General features: G+C 35.2%; 2 protein-coding genes across 3 annotated transcripts; one reads left to right on the top strand and one right to left on the bottom strand.

Moving 5' to 3' along the window:
- The first annotated feature begins 112 nt into the window (after positions 1–112).
- On the top strand, positions 113–14,283 carry LOC110622869 (putative SWI/SNF-related matrix-associated actin-dependent regulator of chromatin subfamily A member 3-like 1). The gene is made up of 3 exons (XM_021767557.2): positions 113–1,894; positions 4,287–4,578; positions 13,373–14,283. The coding sequence occupies exons 1-3, from the start codon at positions 377–379 to the stop codon at positions 14,167–14,169; spliced, it is 2,607 nt and encodes an 868-aa protein (XP_021623249.1). The 5' UTR covers positions 113–376; the 3' UTR covers positions 14,170–14,283.
- Positions 14,284–18,043: 3,760 nt separating this feature from the next.
- LOC110621932 (probable mediator of RNA polymerase II transcription subunit 26b) lies at positions 18,044–22,170 on the bottom strand. 2 transcript variants are annotated; one of them, XM_021766232.2, is made up of 9 exons: positions 21,080–22,170; positions 20,778–20,846; positions 20,580–20,662; positions 19,894–19,961; positions 19,691–19,815; positions 19,546–19,573; positions 19,119–19,429; positions 18,957–19,047; positions 18,044–18,708 (listed from the first exon to the last, which is right to left on the bottom strand). In XM_021766232.2, exons 1-9 carry the CDS (start codon positions 21,605–21,607, stop codon positions 18,569–18,571), a joined length of 1,443 nt encoding a protein of 480 aa, XP_021621924.1. In that variant the 5' UTR covers positions 21,608–22,170; the 3' UTR covers positions 18,044–18,568. The 2 variants fall into 2 exon arrangements, with proteins under 2 accessions (XP_021621924.1, XP_021621927.1); XM_021766235.2 differs by having other exon boundaries at positions 19,909–19,961; positions 21,080–22,169.
- Positions 22,171–22,677: the final 507 nt, after the last annotated feature.

Here is a 22,677-nt window from a genome sequence, read left to right as displayed (position 1 = left end):
AATTTAAAAAGTTTTAAGAGAAAAATTAAAAATAAATAACTAAATTAAAAATACAATAAAAATTGAGCCATTGCCCGTGAAATTTAAACTATTTTGGTCTTTGGAGAGATTCTGCCCCCGCAGAGGGGAAAGCGGTGATGAGTATCCAATGGGGCCAGGTCCAGTGTCGATGTGGTCTTGAAAATGCTTATCCAGTGGGAAGAGAGTGAGGACTATATGAATTCTGCGTCACTCCAAACCCGCCCTTTCTACGCCATTTCAAACGCTATCAAATACTGTTGCCCCTTGTCACTGTCTCGATAGATTCCCAAACCCAGAAGCCTCTCTCTCTATCTCCCTGTGAACCCACCGACCCAACGCTATCACTCTCGTTTTCATGGAATTCGAAGAAGAGCAAGACCCAGTTGCCCTCTTTATGTCTCTCGACGATTGGCAAGACTCCTCTTCTCAATCCTCCACGGAAACATACATGGTGGGCTTCGTTATCGCTAATATAGTGGGTATCCGCTATTACTCTGGCACGATCACTGGCCGCGAATTGGTGGGTTTGGTCCGTGAACCCCTAAATGTTTATGATCAGAACGCTATCAAAGTCCTCAATACAAGATCGCTTCAAGTGGGCCACATTGAAAGGTCAGTTTCAGCTGTACTTTCTCCATTAATTGACTCTCACAAAATTACTGTTGAAGGTGTTGTCGCCAATTCGCGTAGTAGTGGTAATAAGTTTAGGATTCCTTGTCAAATTCATATTTTTGCAAGGTTTGAGGATTTTGATAGTGTAAAATCCGCCATTTCCCGTGGTGGCTTGGTTTTGATTTCGGAAACGGATGCGAGTTTTGCGTTATCAGAGGCTATGGTGGTTAAAGAGAAGTGCAAAAAAAGTGAGTTTAAGAGTGTGGACGAAATATTTAAGCTAGTAGATGACAATGTGAATAAGAAAGGGAAAATTGGGACTTTGGAGCCCCCCAAGGAGGTGATTAAGTCTGAGCTCTTTGTTCACCAAAAGGAGGGATTATGGTGGCTTATGAATAGAGAGAATTGTGGCGAATTACCACCCTTTTGGGAGGATAATGATGGGGAATATATAAATGTTTTGACCAATTATCATACAGATAAGAGGCCAGAACCATTGCGCGGTGGGATTCTCGCAGATGACATGGGGTTGGGCAAGACTTTAACTTTGCTCTCTCTGATTGCTTTTGATAGAGCTTGTAATAATACCATCCTTGATAGAGAATATGTTGGAGAACAAATACATGAGGTGGATGAGGGATCCACTGTTTTTAGCAATAAGAAGGGTAAGAGGGGTAGGGTGAGTGCCAAGGAGACTCGAGGACGAAAAAAGCATAAAACTGAAGACAACCTTGTGGATATGAATGTAAAAGGTACGTCTGTGGGTGTAACTGATAAGTCTTCTTTGGGTGGAAAGACTACTTTAATTGTGTGCCCTCCTGCTGTATTTTCGTCATGGGTAACACAGCTAGAAGAGCATACTCAACGCGGATCATTTAAGGTATATATGTATTATGGTGAAAGGACTAAAGAAGCTGAGGAGCTTAAGAAGCAAGATATAGTGTTGACAACATATAGTACTTTGGCTAGTGAAGACTCTTGGGAAGACTCACCTGTGAAGATGATTGACTGGTGGAGAGTAATTTTGGATGAGGCACATGTCATTAAGAATGCAAATGCACAACAAAGTCGAGCAGTTACTAATTTGAAGGCTAAGCGAAGATGGGTTGTTACAGGAACACCCATACAAAATGGATCCTTTGATTTGTTTTCCTTGATGGCATTTTTGCGGTTTGAGCCATTTTCCATCAAGAACTATTGGCAAAGCCTGGTACAACGCCCCCTTGCTCAGGGGGATAAGAAGGGGCTCTCACGACTGCAGGTAGTAGCACATGGCTGTTTTCTCCCCCTATTTTCCTGGAAATATTAGGTATTAATGCATATCGGTGTGTCGTGGTCAAAAAGTAACGGTTGCAGCCTACATTATAGTGGTACACTATTTTTTTTTAAAGAAAAAATTTCACAATATAATTAAAATCATTAGTAGAATAGTTATTTACTTAAAAAATTCACCAATTTGCCCAAAAACTCATCATTAAGGCAATAATTTTAAACATATATAATCTAATGAATTTATTTGTTTTTGTTTAAAATTTAATCATGCAACTCTTTTCAAAAAAAAAAAAAAGAAATCCTAAGTTTAGAATGCTGATTGCATTTCTCACCATATATTGTAAACCTCAAGTATTAGTTATGATTGATGAATCTTAAATTTTTCTGGATAAATTCAGTTGCCTCTGAACAGCTACTAAAGTAAAGAATTTTTTAGGATAGCTCGCCAATAACTCATCTTTCTTGACCTAGTGTTTGATTTTAATATTAAAAGACAAGCCGGGACACTGAGTTTTCTCTGTTATTTGGCTTATGTATTAAAGCTTTTACTCTTTATTTCTTATTCTAACATTGGCAAAGGAATTGATATATTATATAGGAGTTACTTAATGCTGCTTGGTATTTTCTAAAGCTGCAGGATTTGTTTCAAATCCAACTAATCTGCTGAAGAAGACAGTTAAGAAAAATAAATAAATAAAATGCTTGGATTGATTAATGTCCTATAAGAATATGTGAGAAGGAAGAGATATAATTCAATTTCAATATGGTTCTGGATTTGATGATATCCATGTTGGAGCCAAGGGTCTAGGGGAGAAATGTTCTATTATTTCAAAGATTTGTGCTGATCAGTTCTTTTATTTATCCTTCTAACTCTTGGAAGCATGCTTCTGAAGCCCCAGAGAGTGTAATTTACTGTTATGTCTAAGCTGGTAACTTTGTTTGCAAGTATCAAAGCCTACGTAATGAGATATGTATTATATGGAGTGCTTCAGCAGTGAGTGTTTCAAAATAAAGGAAAATGATTTTGTAGCAGCTGGTGTGAACCATGAATTTGACACTCGCATGGTATAACAGCTGTCAACCATTGCTCCATGTGTTAGGTAGAATTCTAGCTAGCTCTGCAAAGAAGAAAAGGTAGAAAGTTTCTGAGGTTTAAGGGTGAGAAAAGGGTGGAGGGGTTTATTTATTTATTTACCTTTTTTTTTGGGGGTGGGGGGTTGCACAGTAGATGTCACTTTTTTCATCAAGTTTTGGGTAAAGAAGGGCTAGCAGTGTGAATTAAGACTCTATTTGCATGTTACAGCTTGTTCACTAGATTAATCACAATTTCTATTCTTGTTAAATTTCATGGCCACTTATGATAAGCACAGAATTAGGCTGAAAGTGGAAAAGTGGCAAAGTTATGGATTGTTTTAGTTAGAACTTTTGAACTATTGAATTTAATGATTCTACTGATTGAAACATTGTAACCTCTACTTGTAAAATCTCAAATCATCACATATTTCTTCTCCAAGATGAGATGATTGAACTAAATCCTGTGGAGCATGGTCAGACAAAGAGAATATGTTACTAATGTTTTTGGGATTTTTGGTTTGGAAATATTTGAAAATAAAAATCTCAAACCAGTAAACCACACAGTATGAGAGGAAATAGGATGTGTCTAATGGCAATATGAAACATCTTAAATGAAGGAAAAAGCTTTGGTGACTAAGGCAACAATAACATGCTTTTATATTTTTCCAAATGGAAAATAGAAACTAGAAACTAGAAACTAGAAATGGGAAAAAGAAATATTAAAAATTAAACTGAGAAATTGCTTTCATTAAATATGTGGCTGCTGTGATTTCCCTCACTTTTTCTTATTGGCCATATGACTAGAAATTTATTCAGAATTAGAGTGGATGCTAATTAATTTCTTCCCAATCATTATTCCACCAGTTCTAGGAGGGAGGGATGAAAGGAACCTGGTTCATAGGTAGACTATCCATGATGCTCTTTTAAAATTTTTCCCCTTGCTACCTACTTATAAACTAAAGTCTGTAATTATCCATCCCCTTTTTGCGATATCAAATACTGTTAGAAGGTGCAGTAGGTCTATCAAAAAAAGGAAAAAAAAGAGAAAAGGAAAGGAAAAAAAAGACCCTTAGACCTCTCTACCAAGTGAATGCTCCTTTTTAAGTCAGTTACTGCTTTCTAAATTAACCTCTCTCTCTCTCTCTCTCTCATTTTGAATGCTTTGCCAATCGAAATTAATTATGCTATTTTCCCTCTCTAATGACATTCTGCTGTTTCTCTTTTAGAAGAGAAGTAATTCATGAGTACTCTTTATTTTTATGTTAGTGTTAAGCTACAATTTGTTTCACAAATTCATGTGATTTTAGGTTTTAATGGCAACAATTTCTTTGCGGAGAACAAAAGACAAAGCTTTAGTTGGATTGCCGTCTAAAACTGTAGAGACATACTACATTGAACTTTCTGGAGAAGAACGTGAATTGTATGACCAAATGGAAGGAGAAGCCAAGGGTGTTATCCAAGGTTATATTAATGCTGGTAGTTTAACGACCAATTATTCAACTGTACTTTGCATAATTTTACGGCTTCGACAGATATGTAATAGTCTGGCATTGTGCCCTTCCGATTTGAGGTCACTACTCCCTTCCAACAGTATTGAAGGTATTTGAAACTTTTAATATTACTTTCATTTTTTTGTTTCTATTATTGGAAATTATTTGCTTAAAGTCGCTTACAATTTGCCCATTATTACTTGGCTAGTAATCATTTTCAAGCTTTCTTGGAATTTTAACTGAGAAATTAGTGCAGTTGAGCTTAATCTTAATTTGATTTGGTTGGGCATTCAACTTTGTTCAATATAATTTTTGATGTTGCTAGAAATAAAATTATGACTTGGCCAGACCAGAGCTGTGTTATGATTAGTTAAACATGTAAGAAGGAGAAAGTCAGTAAACTGAAGAATAAGGTGTGAGTAAGGAATTGCTTAGAATTCAGAGTATTGGTGTGAGAGAATAGCGTATCTTTGCCGCTGTGATCGTTCCCCTTTTATACTGTAAGAAGATGAAAAAATATCTAGCATTTCCTGATAATCCGGAGATGATGTGGTCGGCCTGTTGGTCGAGAATCCCGTGATCGCAGGCGTAAAGGAGATCTGCTGGATTGTAGCTGTTTAATGACAACTTCATTATGGAGACCCGCCCTGACATTTGAGAGGGCGAGTTATGCGACCTGTCCTGAGGCCGAGTCATTTCTCTTAGTTCCGAGCATAATGGTCGTCCGAGTCTTGATTAAGAGCCGGTTGTTCGAGTCTTTCTTTCTACGGGTGAAGCCGCTTATCAGCTTATTGAATCTTGCCATACGACCCTATCTTATGATGACGGCTCGCAGATTACTTTGGAAAATTTTTGTGTAGTATCAGAGGTCACCCACTAGTCTTCGATTCTTTAGATTCGAATGTGATAATTGTCTTCATGATCTTAGTCATTTTGGATTGTTTGTCCGGGCTGAGCGCATGATGTCCTTACTTTCTTTTTGCTTGCCCTACCGATCAGTTAGGCTTAAGATCTTGTCTTGGCAAAAATTGATCCAAAAGATATAAAAATGCCTTGACATGTTTCTAGTGTTTTTCAGCCCTTGCGAGCTCCCAGGCCTTTTTGCAGCCTTGTCGTGCTTCTGGGCATTTTTCAGTCCTGGCATGGCTTTCTATATCCTTGACGAGCTTTCTAGCATTAAATGCCTTTGCAAGATTCCGAGCATTTTCTAACACTTACGAGCTCCTTGACATTTTTCAGCCTTTATGGGCATTTTTCTACCCCTGATCCTAGCCTTGACGTGCCTTCGGGCTTTTTGGCATCAAATGCCTTGACAAGTTCCCGACATTTTTCTAATCCTTACGAGCTCCTTGGCCTTGTACAGTCCTGACAGGCTTCTTGGCCTTTTACAGCCTTGACAAGCTTTTGGCACCAAATGCCTTTGCAAGCTTTCGGGCTTTTTTCTAGTCCTTACGAGCTCTTTGGCTTTTTCTAGTCTTCACGAGCCTCCGGGCATTTTTTTTTTAGCCCTGATCTTAGCCCTGACGTGCCTCTGGGCTTTCTGGCATCAAATGCCTTGAGCTTCCAGGCATTTTTCTAACCCTTGCGAGCTCATTGGCCTTATATAGCACTGACGAGCTTTTGGCACCAAATACCTTTGCAAGCTTTCGAGCATTTTTCTAGCTCTTACGAGCTCTTTGGCTTTTCCTAGCCTTCATGATCTTCCGGACATTTTTCTACCCCTGATCTTAACCCTGACGTGCCTCCAGGCTTTCTGGCATGAAATGCTTGACGAGCTTTCGGGCATTTTTCTAACCCTTACGAGCTCTTTGGCTTTTTCTTGACGAGCTTTCTAGTATCAAATGTCTTAGAATCTTCTTATGAAGCGGGACTAACATCTGGTAGATCGGTCTGGCTTATACTCGCCTTCAATTTTGGCATTAAATGCCTTAGAAACTTCTCATAATGTGGGACTAACACTCAGTAGGTTGGCCTGGTGTATACCCGCCTTTAGGCCTGTCATCAATTGCCTTATAAATTTCTCGTGAAGCGAGACTAACACCCGATAGATTGGCCTGACGTATACCCGCCTTCAGGTCTGGCATCAAATGCTTTAGAAACTTCTCATGATGTGGGACTAACACCCGGTAGGTCGCCCTGGCGTATACCCATCTTCAGGCCTTGGCATGAAATGCCTTGGAAACTCCTCGGGACAAACACCCGATAGGTCGGCCTAGCGTATGCTCGCCTTGCGGCCTTGGCATGTGATGATCTGAGATCAAAAAAATAGGGTTTTACAAGGGTTGTGTAAGCTTAGTCTGAGAGGAGAATGCTTCCCTCCCCTTTTATCCTTTTCCTTCGTCTGTCAGTGACGTGTAACGGCCTCACTGCCATTGGGTCATCTGTCTCTGCCATACGGATACGGATGTACGAGAATATCAGATCTCTGCTTCATGCGTAACGACCATTTAATTCCCCTCGGTACGCATGCGGATGGACCCACAGAGTAAATGGGCTGGCCACCTTTTCTCCTCCGAATCGGGCTGGGAGTTGAGGTTAGAACTGAAGCCCAGGGGTGGTCTGAGCTGAGGGCCGAAAAGACTGGGCCGGCCCGATTTGAGAGGTTTAAGAAGGGGTCCGGTCTTAAGGCCAAGTGGGCTGGACCTGATTCATGCGAGGGGCTTAAAAGCCTTCGGGTAAAGGGCTGTCGTCATGGGCCAGGCCTCAGACCGGGGTAGTGAAATCCAGCGGTCATTAGCATGAATTGCCTTATTGTGCAGGACCCATGCTCGGATGGCCATGTGGCTGCTTTTATGAATGTGTTTCCATGGACCAACACCTGGGTTTTGGTTTGGCGATTGTCTTGTGGCTTGGCATAGAATGCTTTGTTATGCGAGACTCATGTCCGGATGGCTTTGTAACCTTTTATGAATTTGTTTTCGCGGACCAATGCCTAGACTATAATGCGGGACCCATGTCCGGTCCGGTACCCATGCTAGGATGGCCTTTTGGCCTTTGTTTCCGCGCACCAACGCCCAGATTATGTTTGGGACCCATACTCGGATGGCCTGGTGGAACTCGCCTTATGACTTGGTATGAGATGCCTTGTTATGCGGGACCAACACCCAGATGACCTTGTGGCCTTTTAGTGGGACTTACACCCGAATGGTCTAGCAGAACTCGCCTGGTTACCTTTGTTATTGTCTCCACGCTTTCATCCATCCAACGTTTCTGGAAAAAGAAAATATTGAAGAATACATCATAGTTTTGTTTATAATATTTTTTACGAATTACCTTCTTTTAGGATTAGGACAAAAGACTCGATTATCTAACTTGACAAATGTCAAAATCTCGGGGTTTGATTCAGGGCTGAGCGTTTGTGACACTCTTCTTATGGCCACCCCTATTAACACTCGGTCCTCTTGCAAATACACGAGTAACCCACAGGTTCACTATCAAGGGTGGTTTCGAGAGTTGTGCTCGCGCCTCCTATCTCTTCTACTCTTTCTGATGAACTTTCGGAGTGTGCCAATCTTTATTAACCTCTCGATCTCGTCTTTCAGCTGCTAGTACTCCTCCGTTGTATGTCTGCGGTCTTCATGAAAACAACAGTACTTGGACTTATCTCCCTTCCAACTTTCTTAGGATTGAGTTTAGAAGGCCATTTAACTTGTTATTTTTCCTAATCAACACTAAAATATGTGTTCGTGAGTCATTCAGTAGAGTTGCCTTGGTCATTCCTTCCTCGGGAGACTTGGTAACCTTTTTGTTCTCCCCAATATCCTTACTTCTCCGGCTTTTGGTCTTTTTTTGCGTGTTCTTTTGTCTTCTTCAGCCTGTATTAGCTTTCGGACGACGTCTTTCAAAGTATCATCTAATGACTCCTCTTTCTTGATCTTGTCCTTCCCTTTGAACCGCGTCTGAATTGCCCTTATCTGAGGCTTTGGAGTATCAACAGAGACGTCCTCCCTTCCTTCGGGAGCCATAAGCGACGCCTCCTCCCGAGTTTTGCATTGCTCGAAAGCAACCTGCAACCTTCTGACATGCTCAATGCTCAGATTATTGAGATCTACTTCATTGACCATTGAGGGCGCGTTTGTCCACTGCCAGGGATGGAAGAAATGATGGCGTCCTCATTGGTAACACCTTTAGCAGTAGCCTGTGAAATTCCGGAGAGAAAGGTGAGATTTTTTTTAAGAGAAAAAGGTGAGATTTTTTTTTAAGAGAAAAGGGATAAGAGACCAGTTTTAATTCAAATGAACAGAGAAAATTCAATAGGTTTCTCGGCAACAGAACCAATGATGTTGCTAGAACTAAAATTATGACATGGCCGAATCGGAGCTGTGCTGTGATTGACTAGACCTACAAGAAGGAGAAAGTGAGGTGGTTGGCGTTTACGGTAGCCACTCTGACACTCAAGTCAATCAACTGAAGAACAAGGCGGGAGTAAGGAATTGCTAAGAATTTAGAGTATTGGCGTGAGAGAATAACATATCTTTGTCTCTGTCATCGTTCTCTTTTTATACTGTAAAAAAGTGGAAATAAATCTAGCATTTTCTAATAATTCGGCGATGATGTGGTTGGCCTATTGGTAAGGGATCTTCACTTGCTAATTAGTCGAGAATTCCGTGATAGCAGACATAAAGGGGATTTGTTGGATTGTAGCTGTTTAATATTTAATGGTAACTTCTTTATGGAGACCCACCCTGACGTCTGAGAGGGCGAGTCTATTCGACTTGTAGTCGACCTGTCCTGAGGTCGGGTCTTTTCTCTTGGTTCCGAGCATAATAATCGTCCAAGTCTTGATTAGGAGCCGGTCGTTCGAGTTCTCTTTTTTATGGGTGGGACTGCTTATCAACTTATCAAACCTTGCCACATGGTCCTATCTTATAGTGACAACTTGCCGCTTACAAGATAGGACAACTTGCAACTTACTTTGGGAAATTCTTATGTAGCATTAATTCTCCTTTCAGTTACATGCTTGGATTTGCCGGAGATAATGATTTTATTTGGCTTGTGTAGTTTCAGAAGTTGCATATGTTTTATTGGTGTATTAATATTGTATACCCAATTTATCTTCAAGAGGAGATGGTACCATATATCTATATACAGAATTTCTCCAAATTCTTGAATCTTCACTCTTTTCCTTTAAGCCATATCTGGTCTTCTCTAGAATTGCAAAAAAGATTGAACTTCCTGAAATAAGATTCTTTTTCTTTTCTTGTTTTTTGTTTGGTTAATTTGACTTCTGATGGGATTTAAGCACGAGTGTTTACAATCGTAGAGGTGACTACATTGAGCTAATGCTCATTGGTTAAGGTTCTTTTCTTTAGTGTATAAGGAATTCAAACTCTTTATAATGTTTTGTATTTTAGTAATTTGAAATTAGATGAATATGCATATATTCTTAAATATAATTTTAAGGATTATTATTAAATTTTCTTTACTTATCTGAAAATGGAATTGGAATAGGGAACATACATTTCTATTCCCATTCTATATCCAAAGTGAACCAAACTTGTCCACATCTAAGGGGGGTGTGGGAGAAGATTGCACTCAGACTGCCACCTAAGACATGGGAATTTAGTCTTATGGATTTGCAGGCTTGCTTTAAGGTCAGACTGGATAGCATTTATAAGTTTACATTGAAAATTTTTTGTATCACCATTAATATAGGGAGCAGGAGAACTCCAATAATGTTCATATGATGTACAACTGCTTCTGTCTATCAACACGGAAAATAAGGAAGTACTTGGCAAAACTTAAAAATAAATATGGCTTAGAAGAGCCCTAGGAATGTCCTCCCTTGCAGATCATCCTCTCTTCCCCAATGGAAAGCTTCTTAATTCCCAAAGATGCGTCCAGACTGTCCTTTAACATTGTTGAAGGTTCTTTCCCAGTAACTACCATTGGACAGGTGTCTTTTTCTCCAACTTTTGCGGCAGCAGCTAAACCCCATGCATCAGATATTCCTTTTCCCTTGACTGGCCCTTTCTTATAAAGTAAACCTGGAAAGGCTGAGATGTCCTGCCAGCTTCCTCCATTTCTTCAGTACTATAAAAGGTTTACAGCAATACACTTGTTCAGATATAGCTAATTTTCTATAGGATCTTTAGAAGAAAACGGACAGAAGATTGTCTAGTTGGGGTCCCATTACTGGTCAATGGCACCTTTGTCCCATTTGTCAATCTATATTATGTTCTTATCTCATTTTCCAAAGACTTGTAGAGTTTTCAACTTTCAAGGGAATTTTATGTCAACTTCTTTTTGGGGGTTGGGGAAATTGTAGTGGATGAGGAGTCAATACTCAATACCGTCAAGTCGACTGGAAAAGGGATTCAGTAATTAGAAAATAAGAGATCTTTAAGAAGGCATTGTTAAGGAGATGGTTGTAGATGATGGGAAAGTTCACAAAAGGAGATAAAAGAGGACATATGCAAAATTTTTCAAGTCCATGTCAGAATATTGTTGCAGTTGAGGATGTGATGTTCACAAGTGGGTTCGTTTTTTATTATAGTTTATGAAATTGAAATTGTGTTGCCCACATATTACTTGGTGGTCAATTTTTTCTTTTCTCTTATATTGCTTGTTTCAAAGGATACTGAAAACATTTTCCTAAATGATCAAACTGCAAGGGTATTGATTGCGTTTTGGAAGAGAGAGTTTCTCAGGCGATCATGATTTGAATGTGTAATAATTGGGTTCAAGGAGGCAACCGCGCTTTGTCATGTTTGTAAACCAACCAATTTTTTGTTTATAGTTGATATGTGATAACATGTTTGAAGTTATTACTGTGGACATAGGAAACTTTGAAGTCCTTAAGCTATAATGTTTCTCATTCCTGGGGAAATGCAGCTTTCAGAATTAGTGTCTGAAAATGTAGATGGCAGATCAAATTTGTGTAGGTGAAATTCTATCCTGAAGGGGTGGCAGATCATTTTCATCTATCCAATCTATCCAATATTTCCAGTTCTGTTGTTTTCAATAAGGATTCACGTGGTGAATCTTGGTGCAACAATAATATTTTATGGGTCGAAACCATGGAGACAACCTGATGCAATCAAGGAAAATGAGATTTAGAAATTATTTTTAATTTGAAATTAAATAAGATCTTTAATTCATTTTTTGGTGTAGAATATAAATTATAAAGTTAAGGTTTATCTTGCACAAGTTCCTAGTTTGGCTAATGAAGCATGAATCAATAGTCATATGAGTGCTTATTTTCTTTCTTTTGGGTTCAAACAAAGCCTTTTAAATGTTAAAATATATCAAGTCTTTTAAATTTTTTAAAATAGATCAAACCAGTCTTTGAAGGATATAGAAACCCTTCAAATTTTAGAATGAGTCAAATAAGTCCTACTTCTAAAATATGTCATAAAGATTGGACTATAACTTGCTTTCAGTTTAAATTCAATGAATGCCATCCATCAAAATCTTATACTTCACGAGGTTAGAATAAGCTATCTTGCATACCCATCTACAATATCATGTTATGTATTTGTTGTATCCTGGAGTAGATTGATAAGGTTTTTTTCTTTTTCTTTTTTTTTTTTTTTTTTTTTTTTCTTCTGAATGGTTCAAAAGGCATCTTTGTGGTTTCACTGTCTTTGTCATAGTCATCAATACCAATTTGATTTTGATCTTATGGGATGTAATTATGATTATTCTATTGAGATATGAGTAGAAGTGAATGGGCGACATAGCTCATAGACATCACTAAAGAATGTTAATCACGGAGAGATTGTAGAACATGAAGGAAAAATATGAATTGGAAGGTAGATATTATTTTGAAGTGTGTATTTAATCTACTTTTAGTATTTGAAGGATTATATCCCCCAAGGGTTTATTTGATTTATAATTGAAAATTAAAATACTTATTTGATCAATTTTAACGATTGAAAGAATTTTTTGAACCTAAAAAAGGTTGAAGTGCTTATATAACTATTAGCCCATATTTTATGAGTTAAAGTAGGCTTTTGCCTTTCTATTATTTAGCAACTTTTGTTATGAAGTTACAGTAAGTTTACAATATCCTAATTAGTATTGTTTTTGTATTTTTCGAATTTTGGAATTTCTAATCCTAGTGGTGGTTGTATTAATTATTACTTATTAATATTAAATATTTGGGTATTTTTCTAGAGTTTTAGTATATTTGAATGTTGAGAATTAACAGATTTTTGCCAGAATTACTTCCCTCGTTCGTGTGTGCTATTTTCTTTGTGGTTCTACATCACAAATCCGTTAATGGTGCAAGGGGAAGGGTGCATGCATCTAGGCCTGCATAGAGGCCACAATGCATGAGATATTTAATTCCGCCTTTCTGCAAAGTACCATTTGTGGATTTATCAGGATTTGCATTGATCAGTATAGAAACGATAAAGTGACAATAATATGTTAAAATCTCTAAGAAAAACAAAAATTAAGGCAACATTTAAAAAACATATATTCTGCCTTTTTGAGCCACTCTGATGTGCCAATATTATTGTCTGGTGAGCCCTTATGACAATTATTAGACTATATAGTTTTTATATCTGGGTTGGATGGATGTGTGGGCGAGGAAGCAACCATGTTTACATATGTCAAAAACACATCATTGTTTTTCCAAACTTTATATGCTACTTGTAGATGACAGTATGTATTACAATGGCAATAGAAGTCTATTTTTTCTAACCGGCTTGTCTATTAACATGTGGATGCGATTATATGCAATATGGCTGCTTATTGCTTAATGCCTTATTGGTTAAGCAATCATCACTTTTGCATGTTCCCTTTTGGCCCCTATATTATTTTTTTTTCCTAAAAGTTTTATATATGGTCTTGTGATTATGCTGTTTTAATTACTAAAGCTTATGCTTACAATTGTTTCCATGTAGTATGATTATAGTTTTGCTCTTGCTAATCTTTCAGAAATGGATTCCTAACAGATGTATCCAATAACCCTGAGTTGCTTGAAAAGGTGGTTGCTGTGCTACAAGATGGTGAAGATTTTGACTGCCCAATATGCATTTCTCCACCAACTGATACTGTTATTACACGCTGTGCTCACATATTTTGCCGACCCTGCATCTTGAAAACCTTGCAGCGCGTGAAGCCCTGCTGTCCACTTTGTCGTCGTTTTCTGGCTATGTCTGACCTGTTCTCAGCCCCTCCTGAATCTTCTCAAACTGAAATATCTTCTTCAAGGTCGACTGAATCTTCCAAGGTCTCTGCACTCTTAAAGATCCTCATAGAAGCGAGAGTTAAAGATCCAACTGCAAAGTCAGTGATTTTTTCTCAATTCCAGAAGATGTTGGTATTACTTGAGGAGCCACTAAAAGCAGCAGGCTTCAAGATCTTGCGGTTAGATGGATCAATGAATGCAAAAAAGAGGGCTCAAGTAATAAAGGAATTTGGAGTGCCTGGACCTGATGGACCTAATGTTCTGCTTGCAAGTCTTAAAGCTTCAGGAGCTGGTATAAACCTTGCAGCTGCTTCTAAAGTCTATTTGTTGGAGCCTTGGTGGAACCCAGCAGTTGAGGAACAGGCTATGGACCGTGTCCACAGAATTGGACAGAAGCAGGATGTGACGATTGTGAGGTTGATTGCTCGAAACAGCATTGAGGAAAGGATATTAGAGATGCAGGAAAGGAAGAAGAAGCTGGCAAAGGAAGCTTTTGGAAGGCGGGGAGCAAAAGCACACGAGGTTAGAATAGATGATCTCCGTGCACTCATGTCCTTGTGAGTTATTTTGTTTATATCTGTATGGGTTGCACTCTTTAAGTCTTACCATACAAGAATGTTCATGTTACTGGTTCAATGAAACTTCAATGCCTATACTAGTATATGTTCTTTTACAGTTTTGAGCTCCCAGTTTTTATGCTTTTGCTTCTGGTGAAATGCTTCACTGAATCTCCTGGTGGTAAACAAAAGTTGCACGTCTCAAAAATTGTCTCCCAAGTAAAATTTTACTCTGAATTTTACGCTCAACGATCTCTCAACTATCTTCAACTTTATATCCATTTTCAATTGGGCAACTCTTAAGGTTGTAAAAAAAAGGAAAAAAAAAAAAATCTTCCGCCTGACTAGTACAACTAGCGCCATGATGTTAAAAATAAGAAACCAATATGGAAAATTATTACTCTTCTATTATGAAAGTTACATAATAAAATTTTCATGACTAAGTTTAAATAATTATTTTAAAAATCTTTATTTATTATTATAAAATAAAATAAAATAATTTATAGAATAGTTTTGAAATTTACTGAAATCCACAACTTACTATTTATTTTTTTAATAGTAAATAATTTAATTTTTATTTTATTAACAAATAATAATTTTAAATTACCATTAATCAATAGTAAATTATAAAAGGTGAACTTGAAAGAATTAAATTGTTATAAATATTAAAATAATAAAAATTAAATTATCGTTATAAAAATATGAAATTTAAAAAATTAAATTATTACTCTAACCGTGATATTTAGGAGAAAAAAAAAACTTTGTTAATATAATAAAATCTTAACAACTAAATTGTTTTTTTTTTGTTAAAATAATATTTAAATTTCAGGCCAGTAATCTAAATGAGTTATTGATGATAAAAAATTTTAAATATAATAATTAAATTTTTAATTAGATTACCCAATGTTTATTTTTTTTTAATTAGGAAAGTTATGATAATTATTTTAAATAAAAAATATTTTTAAATTATTGACAGAAATATTTTTTAATGTTTCCCCTTTATAAAATAAAAGCTAAAATTTTTTAGAAAATAAAAAAAAAATTCTGTTTTTTATATATATATAATAAAACTCAGTTGCAATTATTTATGAATAGTGTCAATTTAAAATTGTGAAATTTGGCGTCTGCCTTTCCACCTAGCCTTTTTTTTTGGCAATTGCATTGATTGACCTTTTGCTCTAAAACATGAAATCATGCTTATGTCCTTCCATGCAGTTTTAGTGTGGCAGCTCTTTGGTCTGCAATGATCGGCTTTTTGACAAATACATTCATTGTGGTATCTCTTTCATGCGCAAATGTCTTTGTTACTCTATTCATCTAACAAAATGACATAGTTTTCCCTTTTTTTTAGGTTTTTTTTTCTTTCTATCATTTCTCTAAGGTTAGTCTTCGATGCTGCCCTCTCATGCTTCCAATGGAAGAGGGCTAGGTTCTTGAAGAGATGATGTCATTTTGAACTTAAGGCGTAATAGAGAAGACAAAGGAATTTCTCATATTAAACAAAAAAGGATCGCCATCTTCTAACTTCCTTTCCACTATCTTCCTCAGATCGAATACACCATCCATAGAGATTTTATTATGAGAGGCGTCGGAGTTTATTGAATTTTGTTCGGCATCGTCTCTTGCATAGCTTATTTTACGATTGATCGAAAATCGAGTAGGTGAATCATTTCAAAAACTCCGTTTTCCTTGAACTCAATCTTGATCTTGATATTGTTTATGGTTTATATGGATAAAACACCTTCCTCTTCAGTTTTTTTATTAAATTTTTTGAATTAAATTTAATATTTTACACTAGTTATGACAAATTCAAAAAATTTAAAATTAAAACGCCTTCAAATTATATGTAAAAAAATAATTTTTATCTTTTTACTTTTTTTAGCATAACAATAATAATAATCATTCTAATAAAATAAATATAAAAAAATACATTATAATTTTATTATTTTTATTTTAAAATTTATAATTTAATTTGTGTTAAAATAGTAACGGTAGTGGCAATAAATATAATTATTAATTAAAAAGTAAAAATATAAAAAAGTATATTACAGTTTCACTTATTTTCATTTTGTGGTTCAATTATTACAGTTTCATTTATTTTTATTTCAAGATCTCTACTTCAATTATTATTAAGTTAATATCATATGATTTTTATATTAATATTTTGACTGCGTCAAAAAATTATTATTTTTACTTTGTTAACGGCACAATATTATAGATGTTGCATACAAATTCAACTATAAATTCTAAAACGGAAAATTAATAAAATTAATTTCTCCTAATAATAATAATAAAACGAACTTGGAAATGTTTGTAAAAAATTGATTTGTCTTCTAGCCTTCTCTTTTTAGCATAATAATAATAATAATAATAACAATAATAATAATATAAAGTATAAATTATACTTTAATCGTGAATTTGAGCATAATCAATAGATCGATTAATCGAATACTTAAATGGAAGGTATATCATTCATAATTCCATTAATTAATAGGTTAAAAGGAGAATAAATATTTCAAATACCTAAAATATTTCATAAATACTTAAAAATACTTAAATCCTTACTGATGTGGGTGAAATATTTTATATTGTATAAATTATACTTTAGTATATGGTTTTAGCTGAATTAACATGTTAGTCTTTATATTTAAATCTTTAAATCCTTTTATATAGGATTCATTCAAAATTATAATTTTTTAATATATTATAAACATTAGTTTAAAGTCAGTAGATGGTCAAACTTCTGAAAATACAATTTCTTCCTAAAATAATTTTTGTAAAATATACAATCTATTTAAAAAATACTTGGTACAGCTTAAAAATAGTTAAAATTATAAGTATTTTTTGAAAATTTTGAAATTATCGAGTATTAGAATATTTTAATGAATAGAAAGTGAAGAATAAAAAGTGTTAAAATTTAGTTGAATATAATTTGAATAAAAATTAATATGGATTTAAGTATTCTTTCAAATGAAAAATAAAGAATCAAAATGTTTAAATTCTAGTAGATAGGAGAAAATGAATGAAAATTTAATTTTTTAATATTTTTAATTTTGAAAAAGGTAATAAAATTTTTTTTATACTTTTAATATTTTTTTATACTTTTAATTGCGTGAAATAAATGAAAAGATTGAAATCTAAATAAAAATAAATGAAAGTATTGAAATCTAAATAGACTGATTATAGAAAGATTTAAGTGTTTGATTTTAAAAATATAAAAATTATCTGTAAATTATATTGAAATTTAAAAATTAACGTGTATTTTATTTATTTAAAAAATAATAAAAATATTTTTATATTTTAAACAATAAAAATAATAGAAAAATCAACAGACTAATTATACAATAATTTTAAACAGAATAATTTTATAAAAAAATTTAAATGTTCAATTTTAAAAATATAATATTAATTTATTAATTATATTAAAATTTAAAGATAAAAATATAATTTATCCATAAATAAATAATAATAATCATCATAGTAAAACGACATGAAAATGTCTGTAAAAATTTAATTTGTCTTTTAGACTTTCTTTAGCGCAATGAAAACACGTGTGTTGTAAAAAGAAGTTGAAAATAAAAATTTTCTGGTCAAACTGAACTTCCCCATTCCACCAAGACGGCAGACCTAGGAACCTTCTCCTTACGTTGTACATTTCAGCATTTGACCTTCTAATTTGCTGCAGTTCATACTTTTTTGATCAACACAACTGAAAAATAATATTCATCTATAAATTCAGAATCCAAAAATTTGATGTAACTGCTAAGAGACAAATCTCATTCTCTCTTAAATGCAGAAATTTGAAAATTTTTCAAATGATATAAATGGCAAAACCAACAATTCTATAAAGCACAGACATTGCATATGAGAAACAAAAGTGAAATTGAATTTTGTGTCATCTTATATCAAAATAATGAGAGTTTAATTTTATACATTAAAATCAGGTAAGCTACATCATCTTTTAAAGAAAAGCTGTGCAAATTCATGAATAACGTTTCTCATGAGTAAATGTCCCTAATCTCTGTGTGTAACGGAGAAAAATAATATTGAGAAGCAGTCGAATAAGAATGGGCACGTTCAAATCAAAGGTTTTCCTATGGAGATTTCATCCCAGTACCAAGTCAACAATCTAGAATGCATAAGCAACAAGCTCTGACAACCCTACACGACCTATTTCCTCAGATACATTTGAATGTGTTCAACACAGGCTAATAGTTTCAAATGTTTGTTTCCTTGTAATCCAGAATGGTCTTGTTTTTATTATGATCAATGTATGGAGTTCTTATTGTTGATTCACATGGATCAAGTCAAGGTATGCCTTTGCCCCAGGGTTATTAAGTATCCTTCCTCTGACTTTCAGAAAGGAAGAAACTTGGAAATGTAAACACCTAATTTGCAGATAATTATGAAAGTTGCCGCCGTCCATGTGCATGTGCCCAATGCCTGTTACGGCTTCCAGGTCTCATGTATGGATTCTTTTTTGCAAGCCCCTGTTTAGGGAGATCATGCAACTCCATCACCTGTATCGTCCGCTGTCTTTTGGCTGTTCAATAAGAGCAAGTTAAAGTAAGCTATTACAGCACTAATATATGTGAGGTAATTTAAAAATAACAATAGCTTCTGAGTTTATTCCAATAATAAAAAAAAGGCTTCCGAGCCATTTAGTTTTGAATACCAAAAAAAAAAAAAAAATGCATTCTATGCCTAGCATCCAATTTGGCATATTGTGCACAAGCAGAATACTTTGATATTTAATGGAACATTAACTAAATTGCTATAAAAAAAACTGACCATTCTCAGCTTGTTGATAACATTCCTGGAGTTTCCTTTTGGTGGCTTCAAGTTTCATCCGAACAGCAACTTCATCTGAACACTTGAATTTCTAGTTGAACGATAGATGCATCAGATGACAATTTGCGGCCACATATACAAAACAGTAAATTTGATACTTACATCTTGTTGACCACTTGGAGGCTTTCTCTGGCTGACAACCTGTTCTGTTTTCCGCATTACCTTTGTGTCACTGTTTGCTTTTCTCTCAACACTTTGTTTTGGTGGTCTTGCAGGACCAAGATCAGCACTTAAGAGCCCACTTGGCTTAAGGACAGCTTCTTTCTTCCTTATTTGTTTACTCTTATTGTCCTTAGCAACAACAATTGCCTCATTAGGAATCTGCTGTTTTCCCTTTGTGATATTCTGATTCTCCAGTGATTGTTTTCGTCCATTTTCACGGTTCTTGATGAATTCCCCACTGTTTCGAGGATCTAAAACAAAATTCCCCCATTCATAATCACGAATCTAAAAAGTGGGGAATTCAAGTAAAGAACCGAATAGAATAAGCTGTCTACAAGAAGCATAAGAGATGGCAGATTCAACTCACTTCCAAAGTCATCCATGCCATCAAAGAACTTTGCATGAGGCAAAGATAGCAAACCAAAAAAGCATAACCAGTCAGTTCACTAATGCAAAGCCCAGAAGCAAATTTATCATCCCAACTGGACAACTAAAAAGGAAAAGATGCATACCTCTGACAGCTCTATCCCAGTAGTTTGTGTAGCAAAGAAAGCTCCTTCATCCAATGGAGGAGATGGAAGCCCTTCCTCTTCATCAACAACAGAAGGATTCACAGATTCCGAAGTACCTTCATCACCTACAAACTCATAAACATTCAGATTTTTGAAATAGCGCAAGAGCTAAAAATTCTTTATATTACAAAATAAAGACTTACTTTGTAGGTTGCTACCTCCAAAAGCCTTTGTAGCACTATACCACTCATCCACCAAAACCTTCCATCCACTGTACCCAAGAAAAGCAGTTTAAATTCTGACTTTATATATCAAATATTTAACTAGTTCGCCCAATGGTCCAGAAACAATCAGTAAGCTTATTTTCTTTTCTAAATGCTTCATTAAATAGGCAATGCTTTATGCAGTGATAAAAAGTCTTAGTGACTTGCTAGCACAAATATGCAAGTGTCCAGATTTTCCTCCCTAGTACTATACTTAGGCAAGTGAGACCTATAATAAGTATTGGACTTCAATGATTTCATAGAATTAAAATTGGTTAAAAAACATGCTACCACCCATTTATGGTAATCCAGCACTTGGCTCATTCATACAGTTAGTTGGAGATGCCAATATGAAACAACTTGAGTGCAGGTAAAAGGAGTATGAAGCAAATGACTAATATCTCATAAAAAAAAAAAAAATGCTCCGCATTTGATTGTATGAATTAGAAAGCCAGATACAGAACTTGTTTAAATGGCAAAATCAGCTTTGATTGGAATGTTTACAAAGAGTTCTAAAACCAAATTGATCATCACTAAATACATGTGAGAAGAATATAAAGAGTTCTAGCTAGCAAATGACAATAATAAACAGTATAAAGGTCAAGGCAAAAAGCTCATAATCATACTCTATAAGCGACCGCGCAAGATGATGAATCTGCTTTGAAGCATGCTTTCGGAGGCCATTGACAGCCTTTCCAATCTCAGTTGCCTGTTGGAAGACAGGGCCATTAATCCACAAACTGAAGTAAATGAATTCGAAAATTAGCAAGAGAATTGAGTCTTCCAAACAGTAAAAGGAAGAAAAAGGGAACTCTTTATCAAACCTTAAGTGTATCCACAGTCAGAACCATCAATTGAAGCCTTCTTAACGATTCAAACAACACAGAATCAGTCTGTAATTAGAACAAATCAAAGACCACAAATCAAAACCAGAAAACTCAAAAAATCACAAATAGTTTGAAACAATCTCCTAACAAGCCAAAAACAATTGTACAAAATTCCATGAAACCCACTTTAGAAGGTTCATAAAAACTAGATATTTCAACAATTCAATCATCTATGAGTACTACAGAACTTACATGGTGTTAAGAAATGGTTAATTCCAGTAACAGAGAGAAGAGAATACCTCATCTCGGCTGTTGAGAAGAATTTCCTTGATCCTCAAAACCTCACCAACTACCTGAGACTCTTCCTCAATCTCATCAGTCAAGGCCTCAGCCTCTCCATAACTATAATTACTCATCAAGTGATCATTCACATTCACCTCTCCGTTATCAGAATCATTACCATCCCTATTACGACTATTGACCTTGCTTTCCTTGAGCGCCCCACCATGAAACTCACACCCATCAATATCAATATCTTCGTCATCATCATCATCAACACCATTGCCACAATCACCATCTCTTCTCTTGCAAGCCCCATCATCATCGTTCTCACCTTCATGGGCCGGCACCGCCAACTCGACCCGATTACAAGCGGAGCACCGAGTCAATCTGTAACAAAACAGACGCTCTGCAATTCGATCTCTACGCAACCGAAATTCTTTGGGACAATCCGAAGCTGCAACAATTATCGCATTATCGATAACACGGAAAATATCACAATTAGCCGTTCTAAAATAGTTCCTCCAATACTCCAGGGATTTCATCATGACTTGATGACTCGGATCGAGAACTTAATCCTTATTATGAGGTTTGCTATATACCCAGAAAAGTAAAATTGGTATTCATCAATTGAGGGGAAAAAAAAAAGGGAGAAGCAGAATAAAGAAAGAAAATTAAGACTTGGAAATTGTATTGAATATTTAAGGTTTTTTTTTTTTTCGTTACGTCAAGGTAGGATAATCAGAATATGACGGTGATGAATAAAAAGAGAATCCACCATCTAACACAAACAAACGCGGGTTTGTTTGGGTTTTCCTTTACTGAATTCCGATAAAACTTTCCCAGAAAATAATCCCCCAGAATTTTCCAGACAAGATAACTGTATAAAGAACAAGATCAAGTTACGAACAGCGAACAGTACAAGAGACCTATTTCAGCATCCTCACTCTCCGTATCAATCTTTTCTGTTTGGCTTCTACAAAATACCGGGGTGCTGTGATGTCTGCTACACAAGCCAGAAAATTTGCTCTGTTTTTTATTTTTTTTGAAAAAAAAATCCAAAAATACTCTCCCTGTAGCTATGGAAAATGTGTTTTTTAACAGTTTAGTTAAAGATTTTGATATTCTCCTGATGGACAACCAAGTGGACCACCGCTCCATTTCGGTTAAAAATACTGGTTCAGTAGTTATTTAGTCCGATTTAGCAGCTAATTTTCACTCACCGTTTTGACTTTATAAGTGTTGCATCTCAAACTTCAATTTTTTTTAATTCTTTAATTTTAATTTTGGTATAATTAAGGCTTTTTTTTACATGTAATATATTAAACGAAGAAAAACATTATTATAAAAACTATTGTAATTTAGATAACCGATAACATAATCATATTGAGAAATGACAAACTTTTAGAAAGAGTTTAACTATAATTAATTGTATGAGAAATATGCTTAAATATAACATATGGCATCTGAGAATTAAAAGATAATATGGTTGCCAGCATCGCACTAATTTCTTATATTGAAGAGAGTATTGACGTATACAGAGCATATACAACAGTAAAGAGTTTATCGCACACTCAATAAAGTGAATGCCCACATCAAAAGTCCATATAATACATGT

This window comes from Manihot esculenta, chromosome 9 (genome assembly GCF_001659605.2).
Source record: "Manihot esculenta cultivar AM560-2 chromosome 9, M.esculenta_v8, whole genome shotgun sequence".
NCBI lineage: Eukaryota > Viridiplantae > Streptophyta > Magnoliopsida > Malpighiales > Euphorbiaceae > Manihot > Manihot esculenta.
This window is presented reverse-complemented; position numbering and strand designations above follow the sequence as displayed.

Coding starts and splice junctions, on each gene's coding strand:
- LOC110621932 (XM_021766232.2), bottom strand. CDS start 21,607: ATGATGAAATCCCTGGAGTATTGGAGGAACTATTTTAGAACGGCTAAT. Junction 19,962..20,579: donor CTTGCGCGGTCGCTTATAGA/GTATGATTATGA, acceptor TCTTGGGTACAG/TGGATGGAAGGTTTTGGTGG. Junction 18,709..18,956: donor TTATCAACAAGCTGAGAATG/GTCAGTTTTTTT, acceptor CTTATTGAACAG/CCAAAAGACAGCGGACGATA.
- LOC110622869 (XM_021767557.2), top strand. CDS start 377: ATGGAATTCGAAGAAGAGCAAGACCCAGTTGCCCTCTTTATGTCTCTC. Junction 1,895..4,286: donor AGGGGCTCTCACGACTGCAG/GTAGTAGCACAT, acceptor ATGTGATTTTAG/GTTTTAATGGCAACAATTTC. Junction 4,579..13,372: donor CCCTTCCAACAGTATTGAAG/GTATTTGAAACT, acceptor GATTCCTAACAG/ATGTATCCAATAACCCTGAG.